Source organism: Lactuca sativa, chromosome 4, assembly GCF_002870075.4.
Source record: "Lactuca sativa cultivar Salinas chromosome 4, Lsat_Salinas_v11, whole genome shotgun sequence".
Lineage (NCBI taxonomy): Eukaryota > Viridiplantae > Streptophyta > Magnoliopsida > Asterales > Asteraceae > Lactuca > Lactuca sativa.
The window spans coordinates 67,988,002-68,002,565 of NC_056626.2; the positions used below are offsets into that span (position 1 = coordinate 67,988,002).

At 34.2% G+C, this 14,564-nt stretch overlaps 1 protein-coding gene across 1 annotated transcript; it reads right to left on the bottom strand.

Annotated features, from left to right (window-relative positions):
* Positions 1-9,059: 9,059 nt before the first annotated feature.
* LOC111906997 (T-complex protein 1 subunit theta) lies at positions 9,060-13,082 on the bottom strand. The gene is made up of 13 exons (XM_023902781.3): positions 12,817-13,082; positions 12,473-12,735; positions 12,051-12,197; positions 11,785-11,946; positions 11,557-11,634; positions 11,006-11,139; positions 10,845-10,917; positions 10,678-10,755; positions 10,443-10,565; positions 10,050-10,144; positions 9,763-9,972; positions 9,541-9,598; positions 9,060-9,429 (listed from the first exon to the last, which is right to left on the bottom strand). The coding sequence occupies exons 1-13, from the start codon at positions 12,962-12,964 to the stop codon at positions 9,364-9,366; spliced, it is 1,635 nt and encodes a 544-aa protein (XP_023758549.1). The 5' UTR covers positions 12,965-13,082; the 3' UTR covers positions 9,060-9,363.
* Positions 13,083-14,564: the final 1,482 nt, after the last annotated feature.

Below are 14,564 nucleotides of genomic sequence, written 5' to 3' on the forward strand. Positions count from 1 at the left end.
TGTTGGCTATTGAGGGTTTGCATGTGGACCTTTTTAGGGCCCAGTTAGCTAATGTCTATAGGGGAATCAAGATTGGAGGAATCACCATTTCCCATCTTCTTCATGTCGATGATGTTGTTCTCTTGGCTGATTGGAATCAGGAAAATGCTCTCCATATTGTTCGTATTCTTAGATGTTTCTTTCTAGCCTCGGGTCTAAAAATCAATCTTCTCAAAAGCAAGTTGTATGGAGTGGGGGTCACGGCTGATCAAGTTTCGTCTACAGCTAATTGTATGGGGTGTTCGTCGGGCTATTTTCCATTTTCTCACCTGGGGGTTTCGGTTGGACAGAATATGGCTAGAACTGATTCCTGGGGTCCTATTGTTGATTATTTCCGGAAAAGATTGGCGGGTTGGAAAGCCAAATTTCTTTCTTTTAGGGGGGCATATGACTCTAGTTAAAGCAGTTTTGGGGTTGATTGCTAGTTATTTGATGTTTATTTATCCGATGCCTCTTACAGTGATAAAGGATTTGGAAAGATTGAGATCAGTGTTTTTTTGGGGTGCTGATTTGGATGATCGCCGTATTCACAAGCTCCCAGTTATTCACAATGAGAAAGTGACTTTTCCCTCATGATAGCATATATATATATATATATATATATATATATATATATATATATATATATATACTATTGGTACTCTTACACTATCTAGGGATGCCGTAAAGCTTTGTATTGACGGGTTTCACTACACCAATGATGACAAAATGCATTATGAATTCATAATCATATATAACATCAAATCAGACAAGCCTTTGAAGAATTGGCTTTATCCTAAAGCAAGCATCAAACAAGAACATGTATAAGGGTTTATTCAAAAATTCTAAGCCTTTTTTGTTATATACAACTTTAAGGCATTTGTTCTATAAAATGGCAACGTTGATTTGACATTCCCATTCTATAAGGTATGTTCCTAACTTTATTGGTATACTAAAAACATTTTGTACATAAAGCATTTACTTTTTTCGGGTAGTTCTTACATGTATTTATATTTATCAGACACATAATCGTTCTACAGTAATCTACATATAACTGATATTGTATCATTACATAACAATCTTTATTCCAAATTTTTATCGGCATAACATATTGTCTCACTATGAAATATCTACATTTAGATAAGTAGGATGTATCCCTGTTAAACCTCGGTTAACTGCTCATCTTGTATTTCTTTCATTTTAAAAAATTAAGTTAGGTTATAGAATAATGTTCCTAATCCTAGGGCAACAATCAAACAATAGCATGCAATGGGATTAAGTCCATGTTCCAAACACGACTGCTTTTCTTTCAAAGTTTTCTAATCTTTTGAAAAACAAGAAAAATTATGAAAAAGTTACGACTTGAAATTTTTGAACATTTTGAAAATAATTTCAAAGACTTTGAAATTTCTAAACCTCAGTTTAAGTTCATACACATGATGTATGTCCAAATCCCTTAAACTAAGGATCTGATACCAACTTATAACACCCTATTTCTTTTATTACAAAATGATAAAAGATTTGTTTGGTCCATATTAAAAGTTGATAATAAAATATCATTCATAAAAACTATTCCTTCCAGTGTTACATAAAGCATTGTCATTGAGAATAATATTGGAAGACTTTATATTTTCAAAATAGTTTTAAAATTCTTAATGTGAATGTTGTTGCAATCAAACTGGTTTCTTCTCTGATAATCCTGAAAACATTAATAAACAATGGGTAAGCGCAAATGTTTGGTGATCTCTACACAACAATAACTTATAGATCAAAGAGTTTTGTTTTTTGTGTACATATAATTGTTTAGATGTTTTAGGCATGTAAACTATAAAAATAATTGTATGTGATATGTTACATATTCGTGTTACTAAATTAAGTTTTAATAACATTGTAAGATGTAAATATAAAAAGTGCCTATTTTGATTGTATGGATTCGATAACATTATGCCTCAATAAGGACCTATATGTATGATGTTTATGGTGTGTTTTTGGTTTTTTAAAAGACGTAATCATGTGACATGTGTGTCGTTTTATTTTTTATTCAGCAATGTAATTTCTTTTATTTTAGTAAAGATTAGATATGAAATTGTATTAGTTTTTTTAATGTAATAAATCAAGACTAAAGACCAGTAAGTTAAGACCATAAAGATTGGAGTCACACGGAGTTTTACTCGAGCATCAAGAGTTGATAGCGAAGCAAGTGGGAGTCGATGCATCAATGTGTGTTGTTTTGTCCTTCGAAATGACCATGTTTTTCCGCATATTGGTTCACAGGATTGTAATTATTAATGTTTTAAGGTTAACTGTATAAAATACATTAAGTTTACACAAAATTTCGATTTTGACACTTTTTTTTATTTTCTTCTTACAATTAAGACACTAGGTTTTCAAAAAAAAATTAACACTATATTTTCCATTTTGTTTCAATGTTGACATTTGACCAGTCAATCAGGTTGCCAACTGATGTGGCACTAACCTAGGAATGACGAAGTCATTTCTTGGTAACGCTATTTTCTAGGTGTCAAAATTGAACAAGTAAATAAAATGTAATGACTTATTTGAAAAAGAAACACAATGTCAAAATCGAACAATTACGAAAAAATAATGTTTTTTGTGTGGTTTGTCTTTATTATAACATAATTATCAAGACTTATGAGAGTTGGAGACCCTTTGTGAGAAAGCTTTTGAAGGAAAACAACATAACAAAATTAGCGTCTACACATTAAGTCATAATTAGTTTGCATTACAATCTCCCGCATCCTTGATGCTAATGTAGGATGCCCTAAAGTTAGTGCACGAAATGAAATCAATACATTATATTTCATGTGTCTTTCCATTGAACTCTAAAGAATTTAATGCATTGTGGATGCCCTAAACTTAGTGGATGAAATGAAAGATTATATGAAAGAAAGTGTTGTTTTAAGTTATGGATTTTGTAACAAGCCGGATATTAAAACAAGAAGTTCTAGTGACCACCATTTGAGGCTAAAAAATCTAGGCATTAGTTGTTATCATAAATTTGTAACGAACAAATAATCAGATGTAACCATTTTGACAAATTAAACGTCGTATCATCACCAACACAACTCATCTTTAACTTGAAGATCAAATGTCAACAAAGATGGACATAGAAACATAAAAATTGGTGAAGCGCCCATGAACAATGACATAGTGAGACTTTGGAATAAAATAGATGTCAATTTTGTTATGTTGTCTTGCTCCAAAAGTTTACCCACAAAGGGTTTATAACCTTCCAATAAATTATGATTATTATATTTAATAAGGACACGTTGCACGAAAGACATTAAGTTTTCAAAAAAATTGATTTGGACATTGTGTTTTTTAATTAAGTCACTACATTATACAACATCATCGTTACATGTCAACAGTGAAAACAAATTAGAAAGTAAAATGTCAGATTTACTATTTTTGAAAACATAGTGTCTTAGTTGTAAAAAAAAAAAAAAAAAAAAAAAAAAAAAAAAAATTGAAGTTTGTGTACACTTGGTGTCTTTTATGAATTTTACCCATGCTTTTAATATTCATGTTTTGGTATAGAATAGTCTAAAAAAATGAAATTCATATATTATAAATTTTAGAAGATAATGATATGTGTAACATTTATTAGATATTAATCTTGTTTATATTGTTGGAAATTAGAAATATTACAAAATTCGAAGTCATTTTTTGGATTAGATTGAGATTGAGTATTAGGTAATAAAAATTCTAACGTACAACCATAAACCTTGTGGGTATTTGTTAATTGTGTAACCAACCTGAGATTAGGACTGAGATCACCAATACAAATTGTCAACCATACAAAAATGGCAATTTACTAACAGGAATAAACTATTTAAACAACATTTCAAATATACTTTTCACAATGCCAACACACTCTAAACTACACTACACCATTATCCGCAGGATTGCAGGACCTATACACCTAGCTCATGGTCTCAAATCATCAATAGACACCTAGAATAAAAAAAAGACAAAACTTCAAAAATGGTCCTTGTGGTTTCCAGAAATATCAAGTTTAGTCCCTAAGTTCAAAAAACCTCACAGATGGTCCCTGTGGTTTCAAAACTTTTAACAAATGGTCCTTCCGGCTCACTCCGTTAGCATTTCACCGTTAACTCATTTTTTAATAAAATATTGCAGGGGTAATTTCGTCATTTCAGTTGTAACCTCCTCTCTTTAATATGAAATGATTACTTGCTTGCACATCACTACCCGTCCCTCTCCCAAGAAGATAACCAGTTACAGGTTTAGTCATCGGGTTCATTCCCATCGTAGAAGCAAGAACAGAAATTGGGATTTAGGGTTTTAAGCTGCAGAAATTGCAATGGTGCTATCAATATGGTGTTTTCGAGAAAATTTTGTAACCGTGGAGGACTTAGGAAAAACATACGGTACAATACTACAACAAAACTTGTTTTCTCTTGGTCTATTGTGTTGACGTAAGGAAATCATTGATTTTACTCTTTCTTTTTTTTGTGTTTACAGAAGGTTATGAGAACTATTTCACGTTGAAGATACACTACAGTGGTGTCTTCACCAAAGCACCTGGAAGGAAATACGTTGATGGTGTTATAGCATATGTAGATTATGTTGACACTGATTTATTTTCAGTTCATGAGCTTGACGACATGGTTCGAGAACTAGGGTACAAAACTGAGCAAACCCTTTACTACCATTTCTGTATCCCTGAATACCCTTTGGACTATGGCTTAATGCCTTTAGGTAATGATCAAGATGTACTTAAAATGGTATCATATGTCCCTAAACACAGACTTATTAGGGTGTATATTGAAACTGGTCAGACAAGGGTAGGTAGTTATTACAAGTCTCCTTCTAAAGTTGTTATTGAAGAGTTGGAGCCTGATAGTGTGTCACCTGAAATGAATAGAAAGAAACCTTGTAGGAGAGAAGCAGGCTCATGTAGTAGAAAGCTTGATCTAAACAAGTCTATGAACCCTGATTATGAGCAGTCACAAGTGTTAGATGTTGATGAAGGCCATGATTACTCAAAGAGTATTCTACCATTTATAAGGTCACAAGGTAAACAAAGTCATGTCATTCAAAAGGAAGTGGTGAATCATGAAATTGAAACTCAAGAAGAAGTGATCACTAGTGCAGTTGAAACTGAAGAACAATTGGGAACTTACCATGTACAGGAACCAAGCTGCCAAGCTGATAATGGAGCTAATACTACAACAGTTGATGACTATGAACCATTTGTATAGGATTACTCACTTTATGCTGATTATGATGCTGAGTTTAATGTTCAAACTTCATTTGAAAAACAACCAGAAGTGGATTATCTAGAGGGTATGGTGAGTGATGATAGTGGAGATGCTTTCTACTCTGAGAGTGGCCATGGTTCTGAGGATAGTGGAGATGATTCTGATGACAGTGAATACAATGTGGATGAGTCTAACATACAATTTGATGTAGATGTAGACATGAGTGAATTCCATAATGCTGTTGATGTAGATGAACATGGAATCTTGAACAATCATTCAAAAGATGATGGGATTGGAGTGGTTGACTTTGATAATGAGTTGGAAGTTATTGCCACTGATGATTATCAATTTGCAGGATTTCATGAAGATGATAGGAAGAGACTGCTAAAAGAGTTGAGTAAGTCAAGTACATGCTCACATGGAGAGGTTCATGTTAAACCATTTCAGATTGGTCAGGTCTTCAAAACCAAGGTTGATGTTAAAAACTACATGAACTCACATGCTGTAGCAACAAGGAGGTCTTTATACCTAGCCAAAAATGACAAAATCCGGATTAGGGTGAAATGTAAAGGTGTTGTAAGTAAGCCTTCTACAGGAGTTGATAGTGGTGGGCCCTCAACCAGAAGTAGGGCAAAGTGCAAGGGTAAAGATGTAATTGCCAATAAAGGTACATGTCCATGGGCAGTCCAAATATCGAGGGCTAATGAAAATCAGGATTGGTTGGTGAAAACAGTACAGGATAAGCATAAATGTTTGCAAACAAGGGCGGTTAAAGCTTGCACTTCCAGATACGTAGCAAACTTAATTGTTCAACAAATACAGAGTAACCCTAAAATTCCAGTGAAAGCTTTACACGAAGAGTTGTGCAAGAAACTGGAGGTAGGAATGTCATTGCAAAAGGTCGCTAGGGCAAAGTCAATGGCTGAGCGTATCATTAGTGGGGACTACCAAGTACAGTATGGATTTTTGAGGGATTATGTGTTGGAGCTACTCAACACTAATCCTGGTACAACAGTTCGGATTGATGTGTATCCAGAAACCTCCCTGTCTGTTACCACAAGAACTTTTAGAAGAATATATGTCTGTTTAGGTGCATTGAAGTTAGGATTCAAATCTGGATTAAGAGATTTTCTAGGTCTGGATGGTACTTTCATGAAGGGCCCTTACCCTGGGCAAGTGTTAACTGCTGTAGGGTTGGACTCAAACAATGGCATATACCCTGTAGCATATGCAGTGGTAGAGACAGAATCAACAAGTAGCTGGACCTGGTTCTTGGAACTGTTAGGAGAAGATCTGGATCTGGGACCAAATTCAAACTTTACCTTCATTTCAGATAGACAAAAGGTGTGTACCACCTAACTTTTTTATTACCTTTACTAAATACATTTGGTTAACTAATGTTGATTACATTGACTTTTGTTTAGGGAATAATAACAGCACTGGAGAAAGTATTCCCTAGTGCAGAACACAGGTTCTGTTTGAAGCATATCCAGGAAAACATGAAGAAGCAATGGAAAGGAAAAGACTTAAGTGACCAGCTTTGGGAGTGTGGTAGAGCAACAACAGTCAATCATTTTAACAGAGCAATGGATGAGTTGAAGAAGATCAATGCAGAGGCTCATGCTTGGGTGTCTAAGATCCCAGCAAACACTTGGGCTAAATCTCACTTTAGTGGTAAGTTTCTAGAAATTTATTGAGAATTGTTAATCTTCCCTTTTGTGTGTTTACTATATGTGTAATTGTCTTCTGTTAATATATATTATTCAGGAAGGGCACATACTGATTGTTTGTTGAATAACCTTTGTGAGGTATTCAATTCAAAGCTAGATGAAGGTAGGGATAAACCTATTATCACTTGCTTAGAGTATATTAGAGAGTATCTCATGAAGAGGTTATGTGTGGTGCAAAAGGAAATAGATAAGTGTGAAGGACTTCTAACCCCTACTGCAACTACACTGTTTGAAAAGATTAAGGCTGATGCATCAAAGTATGTGGCTAAATACAATGGGGCAGGGAAGTACCAAGTGGCAAGCACATGGCAAGACCAATATGTGGTAAATTTGAATGATCACAGTTGCAGTTGTAGGTTTTGGGAGATTACAGGTTTCCCATGTAGACATGTTGTTTGTGCTATATGGGACAAAATTGAAAATGGTGAAAATGCCCCACATGTTGATGAATGGGTCCATCCTTGCTATAGGTTATCAACATGGAAAGCCATGTATTTCAACAAAATTGATCCATTGAATGGACGTACAATGTGGCCTAAAAGTGACTGCCCATTCACTTTACTTCCACCAAAACATAAGACACAGGTTTGTATTTAAAGTACACAAAATATATAGTATACATGTGAACATGGAATGAATTCAATTTTAACTATAGTATATCAACATGTGTAGGTTGGGAGGCCTAAGAAGAAGAGAAGAAGGGGTGTTGATGAGCCAAACAGCCAAGCTGGTAGATTGAGCAGGAAATATTTGGCAGTCACTTGTTCAAAGTGTCATAACAAAGGGCACAATTCCAGAACATGTAAAGGGCAGGGAGGCAGTGGTGAAGTTGGAGGAGGCTGAAAATTGACTTTTTAGTGGTTATTAGGATGTTGGTGTTGTAGGTATTTAGAAACTTATGTAATGTGTACTTGTTTGAAGATGTGTTAAGAACTTGAAAACTTTGCATGTAATGCTTGTGTTGTAGGTCTTTTTAAAAATTTGCATCATGGTTGTGTTAAGAACTTTATAACTTTGAATGTAATGGTGTGTATGCACTTTTTGGTGATGAATTAATATGTTTTGTGTACTACCCTTCACTTCACAGATCAATTAATAACAATGTACATTTCAATTGCAAATGAAAACCATCTTCAAGATGCAATTACAATACACTTAACAATTACATTTCAAAAACATTCAAGAAATTGAACAATGAACTATAACAAACTACATTCCATTACCATTACCATTACCACTGCATTACACATTAATCTGATACATAAACCAAATACAACAACACCAATTCCAAAACCACCTACATAAACTGAAAGCAAAAAAACCCCTATCCGATTAAAATAAAAAAAACCCTGCAATGGTTACAAACCAAAAACCAAAACTCCATTAGCATCCAAACCTTCAGAAGATACTTAGAGATTAAAATAATACCAAAAAAAAAACACCCATGAACAAAACAACATCAGCTGGTAGTTCCACAATTCTGCAGTTACAATGGCGACCCTCTCCTCCAATCGATTCATTGATCTTATCAAACCTGGAATCACCACCAATGCCCTAGCACACATAAGGGGATCAGACCATCGAATGAAACCACATCTTTTACAGTTCCAAAATTGCCTTCCAGGGTTACGATCCGTCCATGAAGTGATCTTCGTTGCTTCATTCCCACATCTGCAAGTCACCATCTTTGAATCAGAAGCGATTGGATGTCGTGAAGGGTGCAACGGTCGAGCAACAGTGGAAAGGAGGAGAGATGATCGACTGATGAAGCTAAAGGATTTGCCCAAAAATCGGACATGCAATTTCTTTTAAAGAGAGGAGGTTACAACTGAAATGACAAAATTACCCCTGCAATATTTTATTAAAAAATGAGTTAACGGTGAAATGCTAACGGAATGAGCCGGAAGGACCATTTGTTAAAAGTTTTGAAACCACAGGGACCATCTGTGAGGTTTTTTGAACTTAGGGACTAAACTTGATATTTCTGAAAACCACAGGGACCATTTTTGAAGTTTTGTCTAAAAAAATGGAGAATAAATGGGTATTTTCATACTTTTGGCATTAGTTATGAAAATAGAAATATTTAACCCCTTGAAACAAAATGTTTTAAACCACAACCTCAAGCATTGTTTTCTGATGGATGCTTACATAATTTGGCAAAACAAAAAATGCATGTGGATATGATATAAACAAACGTCTTAAAGACCCAGACCAGACCTCCCTCAAAATCTCAAATCATGAATTATACAAAAACACACCCCAAAACTACATCATATCATATCATATCACCAATCCATCCATATTACTCTTACTACTTCCTCGCTAAACCAAATCTCTCTCAAGTCTCAAACACATCCCATCTCTCACTCTTAATCCTCATCCATTGGCTGTTGATCTCTCCTGCCTGGCCCACCAGCTGGTTTCGACATTATTATCTGCAACAACATATTCAATTTAGCAATTACGTTTTACCAATTAATTCAATAATATTTTTGTAAAAATCTAAAAACCAAATAATTAATGGAAATAATAATTAAAAAGTTTACCTGATCAACACGTAGAACAGTACAAACTGCATCAGCAGCATACTTGAGCGCATGATACCTACATACAACAAACAAACAAAACATCATTTATTCTAACCAAACCTTTTTACATGTATATATATATATATATATATATATATATATATATATATATATATATATATATATATATATATATATATATAGAGAGAGAGAGAGAGAGAGAGAGAGAGAAGAATATACTTGGTGACAAAGAGATCCCATATCTTCAATGTGGAGACATCCTTACATGCTCCTTCCTCCAAATCTATACCAACTTTGACATTTCCATTCGCATGATCCGCATATAGAGTAGATATGATCTCCATAGCATTAAGCCCAGCATTCTCAGCTAATGTTTTTGGTATCATTTCAAAGCTCTCTGCAAATTTTCCAATTGCATACTGATCTAATCTGTGCATCATATCAATCAATTTTTAGTTAGTCAAACAAAACAAATTTACTAAAAATCAATCACTCAGATCACCCACCCTGTCTCCGAGAAAGAAAACTCCTTCAGTTTTCTTGCTAATTCAATTTCAGTCGCTGCAGCTCCAGGCACAATTCTACTGTCCTTGCATAACGCCTAAAATACAAATATATTATTTATCCAAACAGTAATGCATTTTGTCTTGTTACTAAAAACAAAAAGAAGAAGCAACAAAATTTTCTTCCTAAAAAAATTTCTTTCATTTCCCAAAGTGCCCTCTCATTGTTTTTGGTGAAAGAAAAAAGAAGGTCCAGATTACCTTGTAATGCATTTTGTCTTGTTACTAAAAACAAAAAGAAGAAGCAACAAAATTTTCTTCCTAAAAAAATTTCTTTCATTTCCCAAAGTGCCCTCTCATTGTTTTTGGTGAAAGAAAAAAGAAGGTCCAGATTACCTTGTAAGTATTTACACCATCATCAACAGCCCTCTCCAGATCATCCAATATGCTATCTGTACTTCCACGCAGCAAAACCGTTGTCACAGAGTTCCCACCTTGTTCGTTTCTTACAACAGTCACCTACACAACAAACAACAGGGGCATTTTTGTCTTTATAAAAAACTTTTATCTTTTTTCCCTCTTAGTCACCAAACAAAACAAACAAGAAATGATGTTTCATAATCATACATACCCTAGCACCACCAATTTCCTCTACAGAAATAGAGTCAACATGTCCAAGATCATCAGGGTTCACAGCACCAAGCTTCAACTGCAATTATATAAATTATATATATATATATATATATATATATATATATATATTCAAAGTTCAAACAAACACTAAAACATGATGCTTACAAGGGCAACAGCACCAGTTGTGCGACAAAAGCGGCGAAGCTCAAATTTGGAGCCGATTTTTAAGACCATGATCCTGTAAATGAATGAATCACAAATATTAAATAATAATATACAAACAATTTGAAATATAAAAAATATAAAATGCAGTTGATAGTTCATACTTGTAACGTTCACAGAAGTGCAGAGCCATCTCTCCTACAGCTGCTCCACTAACAATAACCTTTGCACCCGAGTCTGCAACTGCTTTGATCAACTCTTCAACCTTTGCTTCTTCAGTTTTTGCATAATTTTCAAGCTGATGTAAACAAAAATATGCTTTCTTATTATACTATACATCTACATATTCTTCCTAAACAATACAACAAAGGATACTAAAACTTCCCACACTTTGATGCATAAGATCAATTTCACACTAACAATCCAGTATTTGAATGTCATTCTTAATTATAAATGATCTCATCTGCCCAAACATGAGTAGAAGAAGGAAATCAACTTTTTTTTCCATTGGATGTTGTTTCTTTATTACATAATGAAAACAGGAGTTGATATATTAAGCAATATATATATAAATAGGAGTGTTTGCTTTTGACAACTTAATAGAAAAAGTCTTTCCACATTAATAACCAAACTTTTATATTATTTGTTCAACCACACCATTATTTTATCAAATACTTTTTTTGACATCACACTTAATCCAGATATCACTTAATACCTGTTCAGCACTGTGAATGAGGACAGTTCCTTTGGTCTCAGTTGCAGTTGTATCAACACCACCAGCTATCACAACCACCTGACAAAACCAATAAACAATTTCACAATCCAGTAAGTAGCTATTACAATTTATAACAATTCAGCAAGGTTAAAACTTAAAATCCACAAACCAAACACTGTAGAAAAGTTCATGATGCTTAAAAAAGAAAGTCCAAGAAGAAGCACTCACCTTTGCCTTGTCTATTTTCTTTATACTGCCTACAGTATCACCCTTTAAGACCATTCCTCTAACTGTTGTACAGTTATGCAGACCTCCTCCTACAAGTTTTGCAACTCTCACATTGTCAACATTGAAATTCACTGGGTTCTTTGGGCAAACTTGTATGCATGCCTGAAATGCAAAATTAACACAAAAAAAAAAAAAAAAAGTCAGTCATCATTATAACTTGACCTAATGAATGATACCCGTTTAATAAGAAAAGAAAAGACTAGTACATCTGCAATAAGAGGACACAGAATATCTTCCTGTCCATATTGTTTGCTAGCAACCGCAGCTTTCATCCTTAGAATAACCTCATCTTTGTTCCTCACATCCATCGTCTCAGATCCTTTCTCAACCATATCCTCTAAGATCTGGACAACCTGTAATGTAAATATAGAGTTATGTTTATGATGTTTTGTTTGTTGTAAAACTATACACCTGAAACTCGTAACATGGTCTTATGTGTGCTTAAAACACACTTATTAGTTACAATTACAACACAACCATGATCATGGAATGTAATGTAATGCCATCTATAACCAAACAGGTGCCTCAAACGAGACATGTACAAATCCTTGCTCTAATGAACAGTTCTACAGTTAGAAAAGAAAAACGTTTTCCCTTCCCATCAAAATATGAAATAATTGAAGCTTACTTTGTTAATTGCCTTTGTGTATCCGATAATGATTTCACTGGGATGTAGTCCCATCCTAATGAGATCTTCTGCACCCTGCAGAAGTTCCCCTGCAAAAGAAACTACCAGATTGGCTCCATCACCAATTTCCTCCTGTTGTGCCTTTCCTGCCAAAACCAATATTTTTGCTGCAGGATGCTGGATCTCAAGCTCATTTACAATAGTTGCAGTATCACTTGTCACAAATAGCTTGTCCAGATGATTGATCACCATTTTATTCATACCTAAAACAAAAAGGAACAGCGTAAACAAGTAAACCTATAACGATGCAGAAAACGAGTATATAGCTTATTAAAAATGCATACCATTGGGACCAAGAGAAGTTCTGGTAATGGTAGAAAGTTGTTTACAAGCATCGATATTCTTAACAACAGCTTCATCTAATCCAGAAAGATGTTTGTGCCCTTCTTTTAGCATCCCCTGGATACCGTAGGGTTGTGTTTGGAGTCCCATCGTTTTTGTTGATCTCTGGAGCTATGAACAACGATCTGGAGAAAAGAAAATATGAAAACCCTAACAATGGTGTTTGAATCGGTTTTTCTATGAACTGATGAGTGATGAATATGCCAGGGACAGGACACGAGTGACAAACCTAATAATAGTTTCATCCAAAGTCCAGGCCGAAACTAAATCAAAGCCAGCCCACCAAAATAAGATAAAGAACTTGGGCCGCCCACCACTTTTAAGTAGACCTACACAAAAATAAGATATTTGCGATCTAGTATACTACAATATATTAATTATTTATACAATATACAATATACAATTTAAAAAGGGAGCTTATAACTCAACGACTCTTTTTAATAAACCCACAAACTTTAAAGGAATTGCCAATTATACCCCTAGGCTCCCAATTTTGTTCTTCGCAACACGTTGTTGTTGTTGTTCTTCTTCTTCTTCTTCTTTTTCTTCTTCTTGGCAAAAACATTCACAGATGGAATCATAACAGATAATCCAATGATTATTTTCACCGCATGTCCTGCCATTATCTTTACGTCACCGAATCTAGTCTCTTTACTAATGGTCGGCGGAGCTTAGTTTTCAACAGTCTTTAAATCAGAAATAGTGAAAGCCCAAAATGTCATCGTTGAAGTTTCTTGTATCCCCATCGACGATCCGGTCGGTTAGAATGTGGGAACAATTTTGAAGCGACGGCGAAGAAGAAATCGATGGTGAAAGCTCACTAACTCACCTGAGTTATTATCTCACAGATGAAATGGTTTGATGCAATCTCATGTTCGTGTTCCGATTTGAATCGATCTCATTTGGGGCGACTTGTATTCCACCATAGGTGACATATGGAGAATATGTTGTGTTTATGTCCATGTGTTGGTTTTGTGTAATGGTTTTTTCAGATTAAAGGTTATTAAAGATGCAACACGAATGAACAAAGAAATATGATGAGATAACATGATTTGGGATTCTTGGTACACCATTGAGTATTGACGAAAAAAAAAAAGACAACCTTGGTACGAAAGAGAAACCAAGACTAACTATCATAAATGAGGGACATCTTTGTCAATTTCTCTTAAAACTTAAAAATCAGTGGAGGAATAAATAGAGCTGTGGAATTACCAGCCCCATTTTAAAAAATAATAATAATAATAATAATAATAATAATAATAATAATAATAATAAAATCTTGACATGCCAAGGATTTTGATGTGCATTAAAAAAGTAAATGTCAGGACCCAACTAGTTCTAACCTATTAACAAACCAACTTATCGAATATGTTTATTTTACACCCGCTCCTAATATTTTTAACTCTTTATATAAAGCAAACGACCAAAATCAAAGTAGAATATATGTTCAATGTATTGCCACCTAAAAAGAAAGAGAATAGCATCATCATTTATAATTAAAAATTGACCACCTAGAAACGAAAGAGCATAACGTCATTTAAAATTTAAACTTGACATATAGTATATGATTATTCGTTTTTCCCAAAATGCCCTTGTGTGGAAAGAATACTAGTACAAATATACAAGAAACATTCTTCCAAAATTACGACCAAAGTCTACAACCTTAGATGTATTAAAAGATAGATTTTCA